At 46.1% G+C, this 22,367-nt stretch overlaps 2 protein-coding genes across 6 annotated transcripts in view; both read left to right on the top strand.

Annotated features, from left to right (window-relative positions):
• The window catches only part of LOC101438810 (transport and Golgi organization protein 1 homolog), an 82,586-nt gene extending 81,351 nt beyond the window's left edge, over positions 1-1,235 (top strand). Inside the window, exon 7 of the mRNA XM_058286456.1 lies at positions 1,068-1,235. Within this exon, the coding sequence (XP_058142439.1) occupies positions 1,068-1,208 (141 nt within the window). The 3' untranslated portion in view covers positions 1,209-1,235. The remainder of the gene's footprint in view (positions 1-1,067) is intronic.
• On the top strand, positions 1,223-19,109 carry LOC131275617 (transport and Golgi organization protein 1 homolog). Of its 5 annotated transcripts, none has more exons than XM_071211355.1 (12): positions 1,223-1,355; positions 5,057-5,114; positions 5,202-5,292; positions 5,456-5,594; positions 7,113-7,214; positions 8,300-8,360; positions 8,472-8,507; positions 8,584-8,649; positions 9,079-10,885; positions 11,014-11,085; positions 13,616-13,772; positions 15,272-15,452. In XM_071211355.1, the coding sequence occupies exons 3-8, from the start codon at positions 5,268-5,270 to the stop codon at positions 8,647-8,649; spliced, it is 429 nt and encodes a 142-aa protein (XP_071067456.1). In that variant the 5' UTR covers positions 1,223-1,355; positions 5,057-5,114; positions 5,202-5,267; the 3' UTR covers positions 9,079-10,885; positions 11,014-11,085; positions 13,616-13,772; positions 15,272-15,452. The 5 variants fall into 5 exon arrangements, with proteins under 5 accessions (XP_071067456.1, XP_071067457.1, XP_071067455.1 ...); XM_071211356.1 differs by lacking the exon at positions 1,223-1,355 and having other exon boundaries at positions 2,787-5,114; positions 9,079-9,173; positions 10,821-10,885; positions 11,014-11,290; XM_071211354.1 differs by lacking the exons at positions 1,223-1,355; positions 5,057-5,114; positions 15,272-15,452 and adding an exon at positions 18,533-19,109 and having other exon boundaries at positions 5,216-7,214.
• Positions 19,110-22,367: the final 3,258 nt, after the last annotated feature.

The following is a 22,367-nucleotide window of genomic DNA, read 5'->3' as shown; positions in this document are numbered from 1 at the left end:
TTGGGAACTCATTTTGTTCTTGGGAATGAATTCATCCATGGGAATATTTTGCTTTGGGTCAAAAATGCCCTTCTTGAAGCTGGCATTTCTCTGGTGAAATCTAAGACAGAAGAGGAGAAGGCGAGGAAGGAAAATGCTGAGCTGAAGTCCCAAGAGGAGCAGGTAAAGAAAAGTCACTTCTAGGGACTAGGCAATGAGACAGCCCAAAACCCTACCTTCTTGACTGTCGTTTCTCAAATCTGAAAGTCAAGGCAAGGGAGTACAGGGTTCTCTTCTTATTGGCAAAGGTTGAAATGTGTCCCCAGGGCCAGGGTGTGTGTGCACATTCTCTGCATAACTTGTTGTGACCATCAGGAGGTTCATTCTTTGACCTATCACACACCAACCAGATTCTAACTCAAGTCACCCACAGAGTGATGGCAGCTGATTCGACTTGAGCAGGTCTTTGATGACCCTCATCTGGGCAGTTACTGCCCCAGTGACCAGGGGAGGTTCCATCCTGTGGTTCCAGGCCTGGGAGACACTGAGCCAGGCCCTTCCATCCACACTGGAAGTGAGATGTGGGAATTCCCTGCTTGTGGACTCTTTTTATAGGGCAGGAAAATGTTTTCTGTGAGATATTCTCAACTCTCACTGGATCAACTTCCTTGACAGTTATTTCTGGGACTCCAAGCACTCAATTCTGGCCTGACTCCAGCACTAAAGTTTTGACACCTTCCCTCCTTTTAATCAAGGCCATGGTTAGAGTTAGACAGATTAGCCAATGAGGGGATCTGGTATCCTCTTTCCCTGTCTCAGTCATGTGGGCCCCAAATCCTGACTTATCTAATGCTTTTTTTTTTTTTTTTTTTGAGGTCCTGGGGCTGGGGATTGAACCTGGGATCTCATATGTGAGAAGCTGATGTTCAACCACTGAGCCACATTGGCTTCCCTGAGTTGGATTTTTATTTAATAGCTTGCTGTTTTTCCTTGTTTTTAGGAAGCACTGGGACCTCCCATGTGGGAAGCAAGTGCTCAACTGCTTGAACCCACATCTGCTCCCTCTAATGCATTTTTTTTGTTTTCAGTCACAGCAAGAATTTGAATGCCAGATAAGAGAGCAGTCTGACTTTCAGGAACAAATCAAAGACTTAGAAAACACACAGAAAGATTTTGAAGAAGCTCTGTCTGAAACAGATAATAATATTCTCATAAGTTCACCACATTAATAAAGTTGGAAATTTGCTTAACTATAATTGGGAGACTTTCTGTCTTTTTCTTTTCCCAAGTGTTGGCTGATTGTACTTCACAGCTGAATTGTGTCTCTGCAAGTGTATCTGAGGATGGAGAATGGAGAATGAATGGAGAACTGGCAGGTAAGAGCAGCCTCAGTGGGGTCAGACCACTTTCCCCTTATTTAAGTATTCAAATGTCCTTTTTTTTTTTAATTGATTTTGTAAAAATATTACATTAAAAAAATATGAGGTCCCATTCGACCCCACCACCCCCACCGCACCCCTCCCCCCCCCCCAGCAACACTCACTCCCATCATCATGACACATCCATTGCACCTGGCAAGTAATCTCTGGGTATCTCTGCACCTCATGGTCATTGGTCCACATCATGGCCCACACTCTCCCCCATTCCATCCAGTGAGCCCTGGGAGGATTTACAATGTCCGGTGATTGCCCCTGAAGCACCATCCAGGGCAACTCCAAGTCCCAAAGGCGCCTCCACATCTCATCTCCTCCTGCCATTCCCCATACCCATCAGCCACCATGTCCACCTTTCCCACTCCATTGCCACCTTTTCTCTGAGGTCCTTGGATTGGTTGTGTCCGTTGCACCTCTATGTCAAGGGGAGGCTCAGATTCCACATGGTTACTGGATGCAATCCTCCTGCTTTCAGTTGTAGGCACTCTAGGCTCCATGGTGTGGTGGTTGTCCTTCTTCAACTCCATCTTAGCTGAGTGAGGTGAGTCCAATAATTCAGATTGTAGGAGCTGGAGTCTGTTGAGGCTCAGGGCCTGGCTATCATATTGTCAGTAAAAAGATTCAATCCCCTAAATATATCTTAAACCCCAATACCAACTACAATTCCAGTAAAGTAGCATGATAGTCTTATGAAAAGAGATCCCCTCTGGGTCCAGTTTCATCACGCAGAAACACCAGCTCCAAAGAAGGGCCATCTGACATGGCAGTGAACCCTATCTGCCATGACCGTAGAACCCGTGGGTCCCTTTAGCCCTCAAAGGAACCAATACCTGGGGATTGTGTCTACTTTATCTGTCTCTTAGACTCTGCTCAGTTGTGCATAAGGGAAATCCTTCTGACAGCCTCCAGACTCTTTTTTTTTTTTTAGAGACTCATAGCCATATAAACTCATTTCTCCTTTCTATTTCCCCCTTACATTAGATCAACCAGCATTTTAAAGGCATATTATTCTATGTAGACAGGGATATTCTACTGATCCGCATCGAACCTTCAATTCAAGGTCATTTTCCAGTTGCATTATCAGTTGTTAGTTGATAGTGATCCCTCGGTGCCAGGGAGGCTCATCCCCAGGTGTCATGTCCCACACTGGGGGGAAGGCATTGCATTTAGATGCTGAGTTAGGCTTTGAGACTGGCCACATTTGAGTAACATGAAGGCTGTCAGGAGGAAATTCCCAGGCACAGTGCTGCTCCAGGCCTTGTTCTTATTTCAGGCATATAGGCTCACAAGCATAGTCATTAGTATCAGGGGCTCACTGTTGGACCCTCATTCCTTCTCGGTCCTTGCTGCTGCACTTGGGGGACTGCCGCTGCTCCCCTAGGGACCACGGCACAGCACCCCTGGCCAGGGACCCAGTACCCCCCCAGCTTTAGTTTTTAATTGTTGCCACTATGAATATATCCAAACATTACCATGCACCCTGGACATATGCCCTGTATAGCTCCCTATCAGCCATATATCCCCTGTCAATAGTATCCTATACCAGTATTCCTCCGCTGCCATTGTTGGACCACTCTGGGATCCAGAACTTCCTGAATATTGAAGCCCCAATATCATGTCAGGATCTCTTACTAGCAAAATGGGATATAGCGATGAGTTTAAAGGTTAGATATAGAATACGTGTTGACTTCAAAAAATTCTACATCCTATCTTTTTCTTTTCCTTTTTTTTCCCCCTAATTATTGAACTTCTCTTCACAAGAGCCCTAGACCACAGCAATTCATGTATGCAATATACAGCACTCCCACACATCCACCACAAAACCTTTTCCCTTCCACAGCGATACTCTTACAACCTATTCACAACATATTTACTTAAAGTGATGTACAGAGTCTGAGACAATAGCTTTCAAACCAGGTGACATCTGTGCTTACATTGTGGTGCATACTTTAGGACATGCAGTTTTCTAACATTTTTAGTTATCCTATGTTTTACATTATGGTTTACATTTTATCATTCTGTCGTCCCCTATATGTTTATGATGTAATATTACATATTTTATATCCATCTTTGTGTACTCTCACAAAACTCCTCTCTTACCCCACATTTACCTTGTTTTCACATATTTAACATCCCTTTTCCCATCCCCTTGGTGCCCACAGTGACAGCCAACCTCCGTTTCCCGAGGAGCCACATCCAGAGATACTTGCAACAGTGTTCAGGTCCTAAATTGCTCAGCTGCCCCAATGCCCTGGGAGCCACCCTTTCTCTCGAGAGATACAGTTCCCTCTATTTGATGGCATTAGTCCTCCAGTTGCATCTCCTCTCAAATACCAGCATGTGTTGGGAAATGGACTTTGGCCCAGTGGTTAGGGCGTCTGTCTACCACATGGGAGGCCCGCGGTTCAAGCCCCGGGCCTCCTTGACCTGTGTGGAGCTGGCCCATGCGCAGTGCTGATGCGCGCAAGGAGTGCCCTGCCACACAGGGGTGTCCCCCGCGTAGGGGAGCCCCACGCGCAAGGAGTACGCCCCATAAGGAGAGCCACCCAGCGCGAAGGAGGGGGCAGCCTGCCGAGGAATGGCGCCACCCACACTTCCCGTGCGGCTGACGACAACAGAAGCAGACAAAGAAACGAGACGCAGCAAAAAGACACAGAAAACAGACAACCGGGGGAGGGGAGGGGAATTAAATAAATAAAAATAAATCTTAAAAAAAAAAAAAAATACCAGCATGTGGGCTCCCAGCCCTGGACCTGTGTCTGTCTGTGTGTGTGTGTGTGTGTGTGTGTGTGTGTCCAGCCAGGCGGGTGCTGGGCATGGCAGAGCAGGAGGCACACCAAGAACCCTCATTTGTCATTTCCCTAATTGTACACTTGAAGTAGGTGAACTGTATTGAATGTGGAGTATATCCTAATTATAGTATTACTTTAAGGAAAACACTGAGATACCTCTTCACATCCCATAGGATGCCTATAATTTAAAAGACTGACAATGACAAGTGTGGCCAGGATGGGCAAAAATTCTGATCCCTGTACATCAAAGTTGGAAATGTACAATGGTGCAACCCCTTGGAAAAAATGGTGTCACAGTTGCTCAAACAGTGAAACAGCATTACCTTATGACCCACTAGTTTCACTCCTAGTATATATCCAAGACATACAAAAATGTATGCCCATGCCTAAACTTACCCTCAAATATTCATAGCTCCATTATTTATAGGAGCCAAAAACTAGAAACAAACGAAATCACCATGATGTATAGATAAAATATGGTGTATCTGAAATATGGACCAGGGATTAGGAGTCCAAGGTTTGGGCTAAGTGGAGAGTGACTATCAATAGGTCCAGGTTTTCCTTGGGGGCTGATGGAAATATTCTGGAATTGGATAGTGGTAATGATTGCACAACTTTTTTATTTTATGAATAGACTAGAATCCACTGAAAGTTTACTTTAAAAGGGTAAATTTGGTGTGTATTATCTAAACATAAAAAGTTAATTCCTCTTCATTCTGCTGCTAATTGGGATTTTCTCTGAATATTTGAACATGATGAAGTGTTTGCCTCCTTGGAAACCTCTAGAATCAAGAAAAGGTAAAGTTAGCAAACAAAGGAGTATAAAGCAACTTAACTCTTCTGTTTTTTTAGGTGACATGAACCCAAGAATGAACACTCAAAAGCACCAGATGATAGATGTCTTTCCCAGGTATAAATCTTTTCATAATTTCCTACGTGCTGCCTGGGAGCTCTTATTTCCCTCACTTTTAACTGTATTTCTGTTTGGAATTCGAAGGAAAAAAATGCCATATCAACAGCTGAGAATGTTCTGAAACCATTTAAATTTCATCTCAGTGACTTGATGCCCACTGTCTGTAAACTGCAGGGTAAGTTGCTTGTTGGAAAGAAATCCCCATTTGAGGAAAGGATTTTGCCCTAGAAAGGTAAAGAGTGGCTTCTTGCTATGGCGGTGTACTTCCTTCTGCCCATCAACCAAGCTCTCAGGCCCACATGCTCACACAGATTGGAAAAAGGTGTTCTTCTTTACAGAATACAAAAAGAAATTGGAAGCTGACTGTTCTTTACTGAGGGCTGCAATAGCTGCAAAAGAACAACAACATAAAACCCTACAGCTGAAAGTAGAGAGTTATGGTGAAATCTTTGAGAAGCAGAGGATGGCCGCTGAAGAGTAAGATGTTCCTCGTCACGGTTAGGATAATGCTGTGGGAAGGAATGTGTGGGCCCACGCAGATGCTTGTCATATTTTACAATAGTTCCCAGAATATGTTTGTCACTTTCATTCAGTACAGAATTAGCTCCGTTCTTACTGCCTTGATTTCCATAATCTGTATTTTTCTTTGCATTCTAAATGCAAATTCTTGGCTATAATTTATCTGGGAGGGCAGAAGGGGTACTGTTACCACCAACCAGTTCCAGCTGCTCAGCTGCTTCTGTCTTCTTAATGATCCTTTTCCTTTGTTGTCCAGCACCTCCTTTATCCTTGCTTTCTCTTTCACCAAGTTACTGGATTCAGATCTTCTATTCCATTTGTTCTATTAGCTCTTGCAAATCTTGAGTGTTTTGTAGGACACGTGTTTCAGTAGAATAAAATCCTTGATGTCTTTATGGAATCCTTAGCTATCAAAAATGCCATTTGTTTTGGGCTTAAAATAAGGCTAATATTCCAACCAAATGCTGTAGAGTGGTTTGGTGAGGAATATACTCTTGGAGAGTTAGACTTGAGTAGTCCATTACTCTTCATAAATGTGCTTCTAATTCAGAATTAGGTTACTTTTTAAAAAAATACAAAAAACAAAACCAAAAAATTTTAAAAAGCAAAAAAAAGTTTGTATCGCTTTTTGAGTTCTTCCTCTATAAAAATTGATTTCTCTGAAAATGGGCTTTCTGTGGTGATTGTCATTTGTGACTGACCTTATACTTTATTCTCTAAATATGTGGTAATCTCTGAGAAGATCTGTCTTGCTGAGCAAATACAATTTAGTCTTTTTTCATTGTTAAAGCCACTACTCTTTTCTGCCATCAAACCCTGAAACCACACCACTCACTATTTCCACTATTTCCTTCATTCTGTGTTCACCAAGCATTTAGGTTCACACTTCATTCTCTGATCTTCTTTAGAGAAATGTTTCTCATTTCAGTTCTTTTTTAAAGAATGAATTTCTCCCTACAGTGGCCCTATGGTTCCATAAATATCTATTGTTTTCTTTCTGACAGGGATTCAGCAATTCCTACATCCATTCAGCCCCCTGTTTGCTGCCCTAATCTCCCTCCAAAGCCCCCTCCCTGCTCTGGCCTGGATCCCCTTTCCTGCCACAGTCTCCTAACTCCTTATCTCAAATTTCATGCCCTTCTGTGCCCATTCCAAGCTCTTATCTATCCTCACTAGAGCTACTGGGGTGAACTTTTGCACTATGCATCATCCATGTTGTTCCAGGCTCAGTCTAGAGAGGACATGCCCCTCCCTGGAGGGCCAATGCAGTGCCCTTCATGGGGCAGAGTCCTTTCCTTCCACGGGTCTCTGGTGGCCTCTCCCATTTCCTTCCCTGCAGCCCCCTCCCAACCACCCTCCTACACCCCTTTGTACAGCTCCCTCAGATCCCTGGAAGCCTCTGTGTGGACTGTGTTCTCAACAGCAAACATTTCTCATGGGTGACTGCATGTGGTGTGTATTTCTGTGCCATTTTAGGATTCTCAAACTGAAGGCACGTGAGGAGGAAGAAAGCCAGGCACGGCTGTCAGAGGTAGAGGAGAAAGTTAACACGGCTGCAAAGGAAGTCCAGAATTACAAGTGAGTTCCCCCACCAAACACCGTGGCTATGGAAAACCCTGTAGGGAGTTTTTATTTTAGTCCTTTTGTACATCATTTAGAGAAAAGTAGCACAAAATCAGAAGAAACAGTCAGAAGACCTAGAGAATTCATACAAGGAATAAAAAGCTTTCAAATGAAGTAATGTGTAATATTTTCAAAAATTTCCCAACCCTTCGTGTTTGTCAGAATGTGGAGGACCTTGGCGAGTGCAAATGATCTGGGGGTGGTGTAAATGTTGGAACTCCTCAGGAAAGTAGTCTGGTGTACGATGAGTCACAACCCCTAAACATGATGTGCCATTTGAGAGCTCCAGTTGTTGCAGCCTGGGCAATGTGCTAAGAACATAAGTAAAGGAAGAATCAAGCTACGATGAAAGATAGTCTTAGTAGGAATAATCAGGGAAATACTGAGACTGAGTAAGAACATTAGAGCACATCACACAGAACCTTCCAAGGCTGTAAAGAACAAGTGAGGTGGGAAGCAGACTTGGCTCAATGGATAGAGCATTCACCTACCACATGGGAGGTCCGCAGTTCAAACCCAGGACCTCCTTGACCCGTGTGGAGCTGGCCCATGCTCATTCTGATGCACACAAGAAGTGCTGTGCCGCATGGGTGTCCCTTGGTAGGGGAGCCCCATGTGCAAGGAGTGTGCCCCATAAGGAGAGCTGCCCAGGGTGAAAGAAAGTGCAGCCTGCCCAAGAGTGGTGCCACATTCACGGAGAGCTGATGCAACAAGTTGACCCAATAAAGAGACAGTTTCCTGGGCCACTGACAAGAATAGAAATGGACACAGAAGAACACACAGTGAATGGACACAGAGAGCAAACAACTGGGAGTGGAGGGAAGAGAAGATAAATAAATCTTTTAAAAAAAGAATAAGTGATGAAACTATGCAGCAAAGCTATTATCCTATTGTGTCCTTATATTCATGTGACATGAGCTTTCACATGTATGGATAATGTCTCCAAGGGGCAGTTTTTAGGGTGATGGGAACAGAGTAGATCCCTTAAATTTGTCACCAATATTGTGCTTTTTTCTGATGTAAGCTATTGTCACTCACAGGCAAAAGATTAAGGCAATGGCAGAGAAGCTGCAGGCAGCAGAGTGCTCATTTAGAGAACAGGTAATGACTGAGAGAGCCTGATGCTTGCAGGTTCTTCAGCACCCCATGCAGATGATTATAATGGCCTTGAGGATCCCTGAGCACTTATTTTTGATTTGCTGTCTTTTTCAGATCGCTCCTCATGAGAAGGCGGCTCATGACACCTGGGTAAGCTGTTTCTTTCTTTCCTTCCTTCTGTGTACCATCTACTGCAACTGAAAGTGCATGTGTTTTTAATCGATAGTTAAAAGCTCATGCCTTGGAGAGAGCATTGGTGCAGCAGGCCAGAGAAGCTGAGTACTTGAAATAGGTATGGGCTTTTTAAAAAAATTATTTTGAAATAATTTCAAACTTATTTGAATGATTGCAAAAATAATAGCAAACCCATTCTTAGAACTCCATCCTATCCTGCCCCTGATATTTAGATCCACCAATTTTAACATTTTGCCACATTTTCCATATTATTCTTTCTATCCATTTGTCTTTCTCTAATATCTTTCTATCTATCTCTCTATCTATGTCTCTATCTAGCATCTACCTGTATCTATATATGTTTTAAACATTTGAGACTAGGCCTGTCCACATCCTGCTACTTGAAAAGCTAATAATTACAGGTGTGAGATTTTGATGTCCATTTTTTAAAGAGTGTTTTCAAGCTTTTAATTCCAAGTTGTTTGGTAGCTACTACAGTGTGTGATTTTCTCATTTTTATTCAACTCATTTTCTTTCTCTATTCAAGACTAGAAATACTTCAAACTAAGAAGCCCCAAGAGGAGGGTGGCGTTAAGACATGGGTGCCGGGAAGGCCTGATATGGACCACCCTCCACAGAGAGGTGGGAGCACCTGCGAAGAGCCATCTTTCAGTTTGCCAAAAGCTACTGGGAGCCGTAGGCTGGAAATGGGTTTGCTTTTACAATGGGAAGTTAGTAGGTTAAAAGCTTCCAGTTCTGAGGTCATGCAAGTGTCCAAACAAGGCCTCCTTAGAGATGTTTTCTCACCAGGTTGCAGCTGTGGGTGATCAGGCCCATGGCAGGACATAATGGTGGCTCCATTGTCTCTCCCTTCTCCAGACTTACTTCCTGCCAAGGTCAGCTGTGGGTGATCAGGCTCATCACTCCTCTCTTGCACCTTCTCAGGGGGCCTCTCTCCAGTCCTCTGGGCTCTGCTGACTCCAGCCTCTGGGACCTTTCCCTCGGCCTCTCAGGGTTTCTCTGTCCCTGCAGCTTTTTTCTCTGTTTCTGCTGCATTTAGTTCTCCATCTATAAAGGATTTCCAGAAAGAGGATTAAGACCCGCCCTGGGACATGCAACCTAATCAAAGACCCTTAACAGAAGTCTTTTAATCAAGAGTTTCCATGCACAATTGTTTTACATGCACAGGAATGGATTCACTCTAACAAGATGGTTATTTTTGGGATCCACCAAAAGCTTCAAACTGTCACAAGCTCTAAAATAATTTCTGCTGCAAATTCCACATAAAATGCTTTTGGCGCTGGTGGGCAGTCCTTGTACAGCCTGAAAACAATCCCACACACTTTACAAAGAGAGCGAGTTGCTTCATGGGGTGACCAGATGCTGTCATCTCAGGTGCCCCAGGCACAGTGATTTCTTGGGTCTGTCCCCTGTGAATGGAGGCAGCTCATGTCCCCCATATGTCAGCAAACACCCTCCACCCCATCCTTAGGGTTACTGTTAACTGAAGAGATGGAACTAGAATGTATTTGGGTTGGTGTGCAGTTTCTCCCTTGTAGTAAACTGCTTTTGAGAAAAATCACACCAAACATCTTAGAAAGTGGCATCTATGACTTAACTAGAGAAACAATTTTCTTGATTTGTCTTAGTGAGTATGTAGTCTACTACAAGAGCTGCTTTAAGACAGCAAGCATATATTTATTACTGTTAGTGATCACATTGTTTGTTTGTTTGTTTGAACTTTTTATTGATAATTACAATGCTCTATACACATCCAGGTAATTTTGCTCCTCTAACCTAATAAATGTAACCCTCACACTTTACTATAAATACCCCTATAGTTCTTTTCCTCATTACCAAGATAAAAATGTCAAGGCTTGAAGAGCAGGAGCTGTGCTCTTAATGTGTAGGGTTTGTTGATGTTCTTCCCATCCAAGGCTCTTCTGATTTCTACTCTTGATTTAGACTTTGACTTCCCCTGTGTCTCTTGGGAGACCCCTGGTTTTCATGCTAGTCTGAGCCCTGACCTGTGCACAATTGTTTGACTCATTAAGAAAACACCTGGGCCTGCAGCCAGAGCTCCACCATGTCCTCCTCAAGGGTTAGGGGATACCCCCCACCCCCCACATTCCTCAAGATTATCTGAGCATCTGGGAAACTGTGCTTCTGGTGAGGGACACAAGTGGGTTAAAGAGCTAGAGACGGCAGGAAGGTGGTGGAGGGTTTGCTGTTCTTCCCCACCCAATGTGCAAATCTGAAGAAACCCCAGCTGTTCTCCTGCCTTCGTAGGACCTGGTGCAGCTCCACACAGCTGCAGAAGCTCATTCCCTGCTAGGGAGACAGAGAAGGGCAAGGTAAGTGCTGCCTCACTTCCAATGGTAAGCAGCTATTTCAGGAAACTTTTACACTTAATACAAATCCTTCTGGCCTCATGTTGGTGTAGTCGCTGATCCCTCTACTGTCTCATTTCCTTTTCAAATAGCAGACTCCTCTGCCGAGGCCTGAGGGCAGCGCCAGTCCCAGGAGACCACCTTTGGCAGCACCTGGAGAAGCTGTAAGTCCTCAGGGCTGAGGCTGAAGGGCGTGTGTGCTGCTCTTTCTGGGAGGAGCAGGAGGAGAAAGAGCCTTCTCTCCACTGCTTTCCATCTCCTGGTCCATGTTTTCGTTTTCTGGCTGCCAAAGCAAATACCTGCAATAGACTGACTTCAGCAATGGGAATTCTTCGGCTCCTGGTTTTGAGGCTAGAAGCCCAAATGAAGGTATCACCAAGGTGGTGCTTACTTCCCAAAGACATCCTTGGTTTTGGCTTTTCTGTCTCATGGCAATGCAAGTGACTGCCTCTCCTGGCCTCACCCATCCTCTTCCTAGTTCTGTTGACTTTCAGCTCCCGGCCACTCCTGTGTCTTTCTGTCTATCTGAATTTCATTTTGTTTTATAAAGGACTCCAGTAATAAGACTGAGACCCATCCTCTCTGAGGTGGGCCGCACCTTAACTGAAATAACCTTATCCAAAGGTCCCACTTACAATGGGTTCACACCCACAGGAATGGATTAAATTGGTGAACATGTCTTTCCTGGCGGTACTTAGCTCCAGACCACCACAGTGCAGTTGATTTGTTATGGATCTCCTTGACTTGCTGGTGTCCAAAGACAATTCTACACGGAGTTTGCAGACTACAGCATTGTATTAGGGACACCACAAAGTTTTGCTGTAGGAAAGGAAGCCAGGTTACTTCCAAGAATGGAAGTAGCTTTGGGTTTCTAGTGATTTCAGGTGATTTTTATAGACATGGAAAGGAAATTTGCTTGGCTCCTATTGATTGGGTGAAGGTTTGCCTTCTGATACAGGCTGGTTTGGAGCACATGGACTTTATTTTGGATTGGAACTAGGAGCTTGGTTGACTACCTAGGTCAGTTAGCTTGGTAGGGATTTCACGTTTCAAAAGATATGAAGAGGAAATTCAAGAGAGTTCAAAAAGGCAGGAGAGCACAGTCTTTTGACTCTCAAGGACCCCAGGGGCCCCAGGTCTTTATTTAATTTTATCACTGGATTACTGAAATGTGCTCTTATTTTTATTTAAGGAGGTAGTGGGGATTGAGTCTGGGCCCTCGTACATGCGAAGGTGGTGCTCAGCCCCTGAACCATGCATGCTCCCCCTGAAATGTGTTTTTGTTAGTTTTATTTATACTTCTCCCATCTTGGATTAGCTCATTACCTGTTTAGAACCTGTGCTGTCATCCTCATTACAGAAAAAACATGAAAAGTCCCCCTTCCACTCTATATTGTGTGCTTCAGGCAATTTTGAGTTCACTTAGACAAAGGGAATTCATTTGAAATTTCATGATTTATCATTGCCCCATCTGTGTTTGGAAATTTACTATTGCAGAATCCCTCCCCTTATACCCTCAGTAAAAATTATCTGAATTATCAGACATTACATAATTTAGTAGAAAGGTCAAGTGGGAGTGAAATAGTGAGACGTGAAAGGCAGCGATGACCTGGAGGGCACATTGCCAGCAAAGGCCTTCCGGGACGTGCACATGGTGGGGTTCTCATGTGGCCTGTGCAGCTGGTAGAGCTGGTCAGTCCTCTGAACGCACCTCATGAGATTTGTCAGCCTTGAAGTCAGAGAACACTTAGTTCTGTTATGGGGACTTCCCACCTCACTTTTCCATAGGATGAAATTTGTCTGCATTTCAATGTACTTAACATACAGGATTACCTGTGAATTTAGATAAATATAGCCGAGCAGCTCTAACTTTCATGAGTAATGTTTCTGTCTGAAAACACTGTCCCAGGTCCCCTGCAGAACTCCAGGAATATGATCTCCCCAGAGGGCTCTGTGGCCCTGGGCAGCTGCTGCAGCAAGTAGTAAACCCCCCTGTCTGGGAGGCAGGCAGAGGGAACGAGGAGCAGCCAGCAGGCAGACCAGGTGTTGACATAGCTCTGCCTCTTCCTCTCAGAGCCCCTGTTCCCTTTCATTTAGAGCAGGATGGTCAGATTTAACTTTTTTTCTTAAATCAATTTTATTGATATATATTAATAAAGCATAAACCCACCCAAAGTGTATAGTCAATGGTATTGGTAGAATCACATAGTTGTGCATTTTTCCTTTCAAACATTATTAGAGCAAGAGTTCTAGAATCAGAGGTGAGACGTGAGAGGCCTGTGGAAGGATCTGAAGAGTAGCTTTCATTCTCTGTGTAGAGAATGGACCTCTCATCCCCTCTCCTTCTTTCTGTTTCCAATATGCAAAGAGTGAGCTTCTGTGGTGTTGCTGAAGGACCCTGGAAATAGACGCATGTCTGCCTGGATTGTGCTTTTTCCTTAGTTTGGAATGACCTCTCTTAATGCTTTGGGACAGGTCCCTCTCTCCCCTGGCACCCTTTAGCCCCCTGCCTCTAAACTGTCCATGGGACTGAGTAGGGGGTCCAGTTTCCTGGCACTGATGCTCTCTGGAAACCTGGCCGAGGGGAAGGTGCCAGGCGCTGCCCTGCTTCACTGGGTTTCAGCTTTGGTTGGTGTCAGTGTTTCATCTGTCACATGAGTGTATTTCAAAACTTCACATCCTTCTGCTCTGCAGGTTAATATGGCTGCAAGGGGGCCCCCTCCTTTCCCAGGACCGCCCTTCATGCACTACCCCGTGGGATGTCCACCACCACCGCTGCTGAGATGCCCCCCACCTCTTCCACCCTGGGGGCCTCTCGGACCTCCCCCACCACTTCACCCTCCACGATTTGGTAAGAGGATTTGAACAGTATGAATTGTCTGCAGCAAAGTTCACAGTTGCTACTTGGGGTTTCCAATGCAGTGGTCACCCTGGCCGAGGACATTATAACCCTCCTCAAGTGTTTAGGATACACGATGGGCTGCATCATCTCCCCACAGCAGCCGTCCCTTGGAAACAAGGAAGAAGGTTGACTATAGAGAGCCAGAAATATCAGTTCTGCCACTGTGTACAGAGCCATGGCCTGTGCCCGACTCTGTCAGGGCTAAGGCACACCCCTAACTCTAAGAGCTTAAGATACCCCACAGGAGAGTGGCACTGCCATGACATGGCACAGAGCATGTGATTGCCCATAACAGAAGCACCAGTGGAGGGTCCTGGAGTGCAAAAGAGGGAGATGGGAATTGCCTCTAAAATAACCAGGAGGATTTCAAAGAGAAAGAAGAGTTAAATTGGAGACAGAAGGATGCTTTTAGCATTCAAATAGATGAACCTGGAAGGCCATTCCTGTTGGGGCAGCACCTTAAGCCAGCAGTTTGACAGCAAATGTGAGGTCCAGGCAGAGCAGCTAACAAGTGTGCCCAGATGGCACAAGAGGGGAATGATCTTGATCAAAATGTCCTTGTTGCCATAAAGTCCTACTCCATAATTTGAAATGTAGATGATTTTTTTTTCTTTTGATTTGTGAAGGTTCTGGATCTGCATGAAAGAATCCCAAGTAGGGGTGTGAAATTAAATTTGGTTCTATCAGGACATTATGTTTGCCCAAGTTTACTACACCCCAATGGAACAAAGTGAAGGCTAGACCTGGTTACAGGAGCACTGCCTTGGCCTCCAGGATGAGCGAGACTCTCCGTGGGGCATTCACGGCCCCCAGCTGGACCTCCATCACCACGTCCCCTGCAGCCTCTTGGTTCCCACCCTGACTTCCAGCTTCACATCCACACATGTATCGTGCTGTAGCCTGATCCTTTGCCTGTGTTCCTGTGCTTCCTAATAACCCTCCTGGGGTGTCTACTGTGAGCCTCAGTTTTGTCATGTATGAGACAGCGATAATATTGGTTTTATATGGTCAGTTTTGAGGATGAAGAGATAAAGTACATGGAGAGAGCATCTTGTGGAATATCTGGCCCGTGTTGGACCTTCACCCTTCTCATAGTTGAAATGAAAACATCTGCACACAACCTTCATTACGTTATGTTACTTTACACTAACCTATGGCTAGATAGAGTTTGGGCCAGAGATACACAATCCCCATTTCAAAAGGTAACACAGTGAGTCTGTGTTGTATTAAAATTCAGCTCTTACCAGATAAAAAAAGAGAATGTGCACACAGTGAAATTCAGAGCCTCCATCTGAGATGTTGTCACAGTTGTTGCATTACATATAGACCCACAGATGCAGAACACACTGAAGTATTCATCCAGGGGCCACAGCCATATTGTAGAAGACAAAATATATAAAGGAAAAATGAGATCAGATTGAAATAACCAGGGCCCTTTTGCCTTACAGGACGATTATATTGACATTTGAAGAGGACCCTCAGGAGTGGTCAGCAGGCTGAGGCCGTTAGAAAGCTAGAAAAGGTGTCAGAGCTGCCTTAATGCCTGAAGGCTTTCCCTGTCCCACCCTGCTCCCGCCCTCCTTCATCTTTCCTAGGTGTTTTCCTAATAAAACTCTTGCTATTATCCTACCCACTGTCCAGCATCTGCTTCCTGGAGGACCAACAACTACCCACCCCCCCCAGGTGCCACACCCCCAAGGGGGGTTAACATTTCCTTAGCAGGAAAAAAGCCAACACCAAGGTGATGAGGCAGAAGCAAGGTTCCCCTCTGGGGCATTACTGACTAGAAGGGTCCCAAGGAAGCCTCCTGAGTGGAGGAAACATCCATGTCCTGCTCTGGGAGGTGGTGGTGTGAACTCGTTCAGTAAATAGTCACTGAGCCCAGTGACTGCCAGTTAGGGTGTGCCAGATGATAAGACAGACAGGTATTTGACTCTGAGGAGGGCCAATTTCTGTGGTGGGGAGTGTGTGAGGGGCCAGAAGTGGCCAAAAGAAACCAGTGAAGAGACACCGCACTGGTCCAGGCCTCTGTTAGTGCCCTGGAGCACTGTGCCAGCTGCCCCCTGTAGCACCAGTTCAGAGAGGCTCTGACAGAAGCTGAGCTGGAAGCAGAGTTGCCATGTCAAGGCCCACAAGCCCCCACAATCTGCCTACAATTTCCTTTTTTGAGGGATGGACAGAGCAAAAGTCAGTGGTGGTGATGCCCTCCCATGGGGAGTGAGCTGGGTGGAAAAGTCTGGCTCCCCTCCAAGTTCTATGATCCATTGCATTCTGTCCCAGCAGCCCTGGGAACTACAGGGCCTTCCCTCCTGCCAGTTGTGGGAGGTCCCTTTTGCCAGCAACCAGGGCTCCATTGTGAGACACCAAGGCGTCTAGGCCTGGATATCCACAGGCTGCTCCAGGAGAGGCTGCCAACAGCAGGGGGCCCATAACTAGGCAGGAGCAGACATCTGGAGCTGCCTCTGCTCTGAGCAGGGCCTTGGCCAAGGGCTGGGATATGTGGTGCCCCTAACTTCTGGACTTGACAGGAACAGCAGGCCTAGGGGAGTGAGCCAGGGAGAGGCAGAGAGAGACAAAGATGGAGAAGACAAATACATGGATATTGAGATGAGGAGGGAGAAAGAAACAAAGACATACCAAAAGGGGAAAGAGAAAGGAAGGAAGGATGAGACAACACCAGAGAGAGTCAAGGAGAGAGTTGGGAGGAGATGGATAGAGCCCAAAGAGAAGGAATAGCTTGGGAGAGTGGAAGGGGGGCACATGCAGCACACACACACAGAGATCCTGCATTGAACAGAGAGAGAGAAAAGAAACTGGAAGAGAGGAATGGAGGCAGAGATGGGAGAGGCCATGACAGCCCTGAAGAAGGACCCCAAGCAAGCAAGAGGGAGAGAGAATCAGAAAGAGACAGAAATGTTGAGGAAGAGCTAGAGCTTGTTAGAAACAAGGGCAAAGAAATTGGGGGGTAGAGAGAGAGGGAGGTGGGAGAGAAAGAGACACTGAAGCAGGGAGACAGAAACAGGCAGAGAGAAGCAGCAACAGGGAGCAAAGGGGGAATGGAGGGAGCAGGTGGGGCATGGGAGAGGGAGTGATGGGCCCGGGTGGAGATCTGGGAGGGTCCTGGAGACTAGGGGAATGGACAAGGCAGGAAGGCCATGGAACCAGGGACTGGGGAGTCCTGGGCACTGATGCTTTCAGGTCCATTTGGCCAAGATCTACAGGGACCATTGCAGTAAGAAATACAGGTCCCCTTTTCTGGCTGGAGCTGCTCTGTCCACCCGGGGGATCTGTCACTGAAGGGGGGGACTTCTGGGAGAGAGGGTGGCCATTTGGCAGGTTTGCCCTGGAGGGCAGGTTTGCTCTGTGGGGAGATGATCCTTAAGCAGTCTCCCACACTGCCCAGTCCCTGCTGCACTCCCCACCCCCACCAGCTGAGCCTTCAGCAGGTTCCAAAACCAGGCCCCAGGCCCTGTGCTGCTCCCAACGTCACAGCCTGGGTCTGGCAGAGCTGGGGTTGGGGCCCAACGTGATGGGGCCCCCAAAACCCTGGGTCTCCTCCTGCTGTCAACCTAAAGAGCATGAGACAGCCCTTCTAAAATATAGAGAACCCACTTCACATTGGACAGTGTGCCCAGAGCAAAAATTTTCACGTCTATTATCTCATTTACTGAATTCTCCCAGTAACCCATTGTATAGATGAGATCAACTAACCCAGCAGTAAAAGTTTCTCACATTCCTTGTCCACAGCAGGTGGGCTGTGGCTCTGCTCCACCTATCTTCTTGGTGGGATTTGGGCTAACAGTGCAGCCTCCATCTGGAATCTGAACAGTCTTGGGTCAGAGGGACAAGAGACAGGGTGGGCCACACACTGCCTCTGTAGGCCTCTGCTAGAAGAGTGACCCACAGTCACACATCAAAAGAATAGTGAATTCCCATCCTGGGGAGTTCTGCCACATTTTCTGATGGAACAGGAAGAATTCCCCAAGTACAGAGGCAATGGCTAGTGAGGGAGGATGGTCCATTGACAGGCCCTTGATATTGATGGCTGTGCTTATGAACCTTTACTCTTGAAATTGAAGCTTAGTGTGCCTAAGAGTTACCTCCTGAGAGCCTCCTTTTTGCTCAAATGTGGCCTCTCTCTAAGCCAAACTCAGCATGTAAATACATTACCTTCCTCACAGCATGGGACTCCCAGGGATGAGCCTCCCTGGCATTGCGGTATTACTACTAAGTACCAACTAGCAATGTAGCTGGAAAAATATCTTGACCAAAAGGGGGAAAAGGTAAAGAAAACTGAGTTTATATTGCTAAGAGATCTCAAAGTGAGTCAGATCATTCCAGAGGTTACACTTATGCACGTCTCAGCAGGATCTCATTGACTGCCAAATTAGACACTTCCCCAAACACCAGTCTCCTGAGGGCTCTGGAGTCACCTAGGCACTATGGTCAGAGCAGATAGTGCAGGAGTTTGGTGCCTTGCCAGAGGGCCTACTTTGGAGTTTCTGCTCCCCAGTGTAACAGAGTCGCACTCAGTTGTGGTTTCCCTATACATGGCTCTTCTGTCCCTTCTATTTGAACCTATAGTTGGTGCTGGAGATGGTAGGTGTATGTCTAAGAGACTTGAATCTTTGGGCTGTCCATCTGTCACCTGGGCCTTGTGTATCAACAGAGTTGCAATACCTACTCTTCAGTTCATTGGTCTCCTCCAGGACAACTAACAAGGAGGTGAGGATGGACAACATTATACCCAGGAACCAAGAGAGTCTACAACTACAAGCAAGAGAGTCCCAGCCATATGGGACTGAAGCCCCTCTCAACTAGAGGTGGAGTGGGCATCACCATCCCAGAATCCTCAGGATTGGGGAACAAACAATGGACTAGAGTGGACTTGTTGGTATTCTACTATAGACTTATTGTGATTCTAGCAATGGAAGAAATTCCATCATTGATGTGGTGGCAGTGGCCACTGGAGGTTCTGAAGTCAGAGAGAGGGAGTCGGTGAGCATTTTCAGGACTTGGGAATTGTCCTGAATGACACTGCAACAACAGATACAGGCCATTATATATCTTGCCACAACCTGCAGTATTGAGTGGGAAAGAGTGTAAACTACAATGTACACTATATCCATGCTCCAAAATTCAAGTGCAATGAATGTACCACTAACAAAGGATGTTAATGTGAGTAAATGTGGGTGGTGTGGGGAGTGGGGTCTATGGGAATCCCCTATATTTTTATGTATTATTTATGTAATCTAAATATCTTTTTTAATTAAAAATATATTTTTAAAAATGAAAAATAAAGAGTGACCAGTTCTCTACCACCACACTTCACTGAACAAACTCAGACCCAGGTCCAGGCCTGACTCGATGGGGTGGAGCAGTGTAAGCCTCTCACTGGAGGGGACAGCAAACATTGTGATCACTTCTAAAGGCCACCCTGAGACCTCAGGGAGTTTTTGTTTTGCTTGGCTTTGCTTTCTTGTTTTCTCCACCAGTATTCACACTCCTCCCTCCTTCTTCCTCTCAGCAACCAGTCCCTGGATTCAGTCTTTACTTTGCTGACCTAAACCTCAACCAAACCAAACATTTATTTCCTGGTTGGATCTTCAAGAGACATCAACATGGTCCCAAAGGCAGAGGCCAGTTTCCCCTCCTCTTGTTCCCCATTTTCCCCCTGCAGGCTGAGTGGCCCCTGGGGACCAGGCTCCCTGAGGTTTCCTGACTGGGTGTGGCAGCTCCCTCTGCCTGGCCTGCTTTCTCCCCTTCTCACCTCAACTTCCTCCACCCACTTCTGAAGGGTCAGCTCAGATGTCTGCTCTTGGAAACTCTCTCTGGTCCCGCTACCACCCATGACTCGACTGTGGACAGATGGCCTTGGATACCTCTTGTCACCTGCTCACATCCCTGGGCCACCCCTTGGATTCCAACCAGGGCTCAGCAAACAGTTCCAAGCAGGCTGTGACTTGCATCCCACATAGCTTACTTCCTGCATTTCTACACATGGGGCAGTCCAATGGGAGACAAGAACAGATGGCTAAATCCTTTTTCTATCCCTCAGGCAGGCCATTCTGATAAGCTTTCTAGATGGAGTCCTAGAACATCCTGTGGAGATTAGGCCTTCACTGCTCACATGTGGTCTCCTGGATAACAGCCTTTGCCCTGCCTTTGCTTCCTCCTTCAAGCTCCCCACTCCTTCACCCTGCTCTGTAGACCCATTTCCCCTAACAAAACACCTGCCCTGAAGTCCTGGTTCCAGTCCCTGCTTTCTTTGGGGGTGGGAGGCCCAGGCCAAGACAATGAGGCCCCCACTCTGGGTGCCCAGAGCCCTCTGTGCCCCGCCCCCCACAGCCCTTTCACACTGTCCTGTGGTGCCATGCTTCAAGCCTGTCCCTTTAGCCTGAAAGTGCCCTCCTTGAGGGCAGGAACTGGGTCTGATTCCTCTGCCCCAGCGCCCAGCAAGGACCTGGCTCTGAGGATGCCATCAGTAGAGACAGGAGGGCTGAGGATAAAGGAAAGCAAATGACGCTTCATGATTAGCTTTCTCTTCACACTAATAGTTGCCTCATTCTGGGCTCAGTTTTCTCCTCTGTCCAATGGGCCTGAATGTACTAGGTCGACCTGAACACTGGGCAAAATCCAGGGCTCACACAGTTCTGGTCCACTAGCACAGGATGGGCTTTAGATCTGTTGTAACATCTGAAGTGGTTATGCCATGAGTGATGGCATAATACAATTTTTAATCCCCTTGGCCTGCCAGTCAGGATATTATGCAATTCTGGAGAAGTTTGATTTTGGAGTGAGATCTGCAATATTTCAAAGTCTGAACTTAAAATGGGATTCAAAAGCTTATGCTGCTCTACTCCACATCCTCAAAGTTCAGGGGCATATATGCATCAGTCCTGCCTGACTGGGGTTATGATGAGGCTGGAATGGGTTGGTGGAGCCCCTGATGGGATGCATGAGATGCCGGCCTCTGGATCAGGGCCCAGCACACAGTAGGTACTTTATTAGCTGGTGGTCCCTTCCCTGAGCTCCCTTGGGAAATCTTCATGGACCCCAGTTCCTGGGTCTCCCTCCATCCTCTGGTTGGATGTTGAAAAGTCTGCTCAGTGCCCATGAGGTGCTGCAAGCACACAGTAAAGCCACAGGAAGACAGCAGACCATTTGAAGGCCTGGGGAGACAAAAGCAGCCTCTGTAGTTTTTGCCTTCATTGGTGGGTCAACAGGAGCCACACAGCAAGTGGACAATGGGTGTGATTGAGTGCATCCAAATAAAAGAGGCAAGTAGAATGGTCAGTGGCAACAATCTGGAAAATAAATAAAATTTAATCCTAATCTTAAAGGGAACACTAATATAAATTCCAAATGGATCAAGATTTAAGTTTTACAGAGAAACAATGTTTTAATGGGGGTATAATTAGTCAAAACTCATCAAATCCTACCATTTAAATAGAGCTCGTTTGTTATATATAAATTAAACCTCAGTAAGGTTGGCTTAAAAAAACAAAAGTAGTAGAATAAACTGAGAAAATTCCTTTACAAGCTTGGTATGTGTGTGTATGTGCAGGGAGAGGGAGTCTTTTAAACCATGTCTTTCAAATTATTTAGAAAGAATTCCTGCTGCTACTTCAGTCAAGCATCTTCTCTTGGGAATTTAAGCTCACCTTCATCAGAGTTTCCAATTTGTGGCCTGCCCCTATGGAATTCACATTTGCCAGTACCCATGGTCACTCAAGCAATGCCTATAATAATCTCATATATACAAGTTACCAGTTCTATTTTTCTGGATAACACTGACTAATTCAGTTTTTGGAACCAGAAAATGGGATGCTGCTATTACAAATACCAAAAATGTGGAAGCAGCTTTGGAATTGTGAGACACTTAACCATAAAAGCTTGGATTAAGGAAAACTTAGACCAAGGAAATTTAGGCATATGCAGAAGCACTGCCAGCCTGGACAGACAGGGACAGAGAAGGGAATGAATTAAAGGAAGAATGACTTCAAAGGCAGTGCCTCTGCAGCAGAGGACTGGCCCTTGAGTGGACAGAGGGCCCACCCACTTGTGTGGCAAGGGCAGTTCCACCCCTGTGCTGGGAGGGGGTGGGGCTTCCACCCTGACAGGGGAAAGTTCAGCTACCACCTCAATGCTTGAAGAGGGTGGGACCTGAACTCCTGTTTGGGGGCAGAGTGGGACTGTTACTCCAGTGCTCAAAGAGGGCGGGATCTATGCTCACCATTTTGGGAGAGCTTGGCCACTACCCCGCTGCTTGGAAAGAGTAGGGCTGTCACTACAGCAGTCCTGGGGGACAAAACATCAACCCACTGATGACTCTCCAGACCTTGAGATCTAATGGAGTTTTCCCTGCTGGGTTTTGGACTTTCTTGAACCCTGTGACCTCTATTTTCCTTCCAATTTCTCCCTTTTGGAATGGAAATGTCTATCCTATGCCAGACCCATCATTGTATTTGGAAGCAGAGAACTTGCTTTCTAGGTTTCACAGGGCGGCAGACAGAAAGGAATTTTGCTCCAGAATGGATGACA

This window comes from Dasypus novemcinctus, chromosome 23, assembly GCF_030445035.2.
Source record: "Dasypus novemcinctus isolate mDasNov1 chromosome 23, mDasNov1.1.hap2, whole genome shotgun sequence".
In the NCBI taxonomy this organism is placed as follows: domain Eukaryota; kingdom Metazoa; phylum Chordata; class Mammalia; order Cingulata; family Dasypodidae; genus Dasypus; species Dasypus novemcinctus.
This window is presented reverse-complemented; position numbering and strand designations above follow the sequence as displayed.

Bases quoted from the DNA above. Each gene is read 5' to 3' on its own strand.
- LOC131275617 (XM_071211354.1), top strand. From the start codon at position 6,769: ATGCCCTTCTGTGCCCATTCCAAGCTCTTATCTATCCTCACTAGAGCT. The intron at 7,215-8,299 runs GTGAGTTCCCCC...TGTCACTCACAG, and splicing joins AAGGAAGTCCAGAATTACAA to GCAAAAGATTAAGGCAATGG. The intron at 8,361-8,471 runs GTAATGACTGAG...TGTCTTTTTCAG, and splicing joins AGTGCTCATTTAGAGAACAG to ATCGCTCCTCATGAGAAGGC.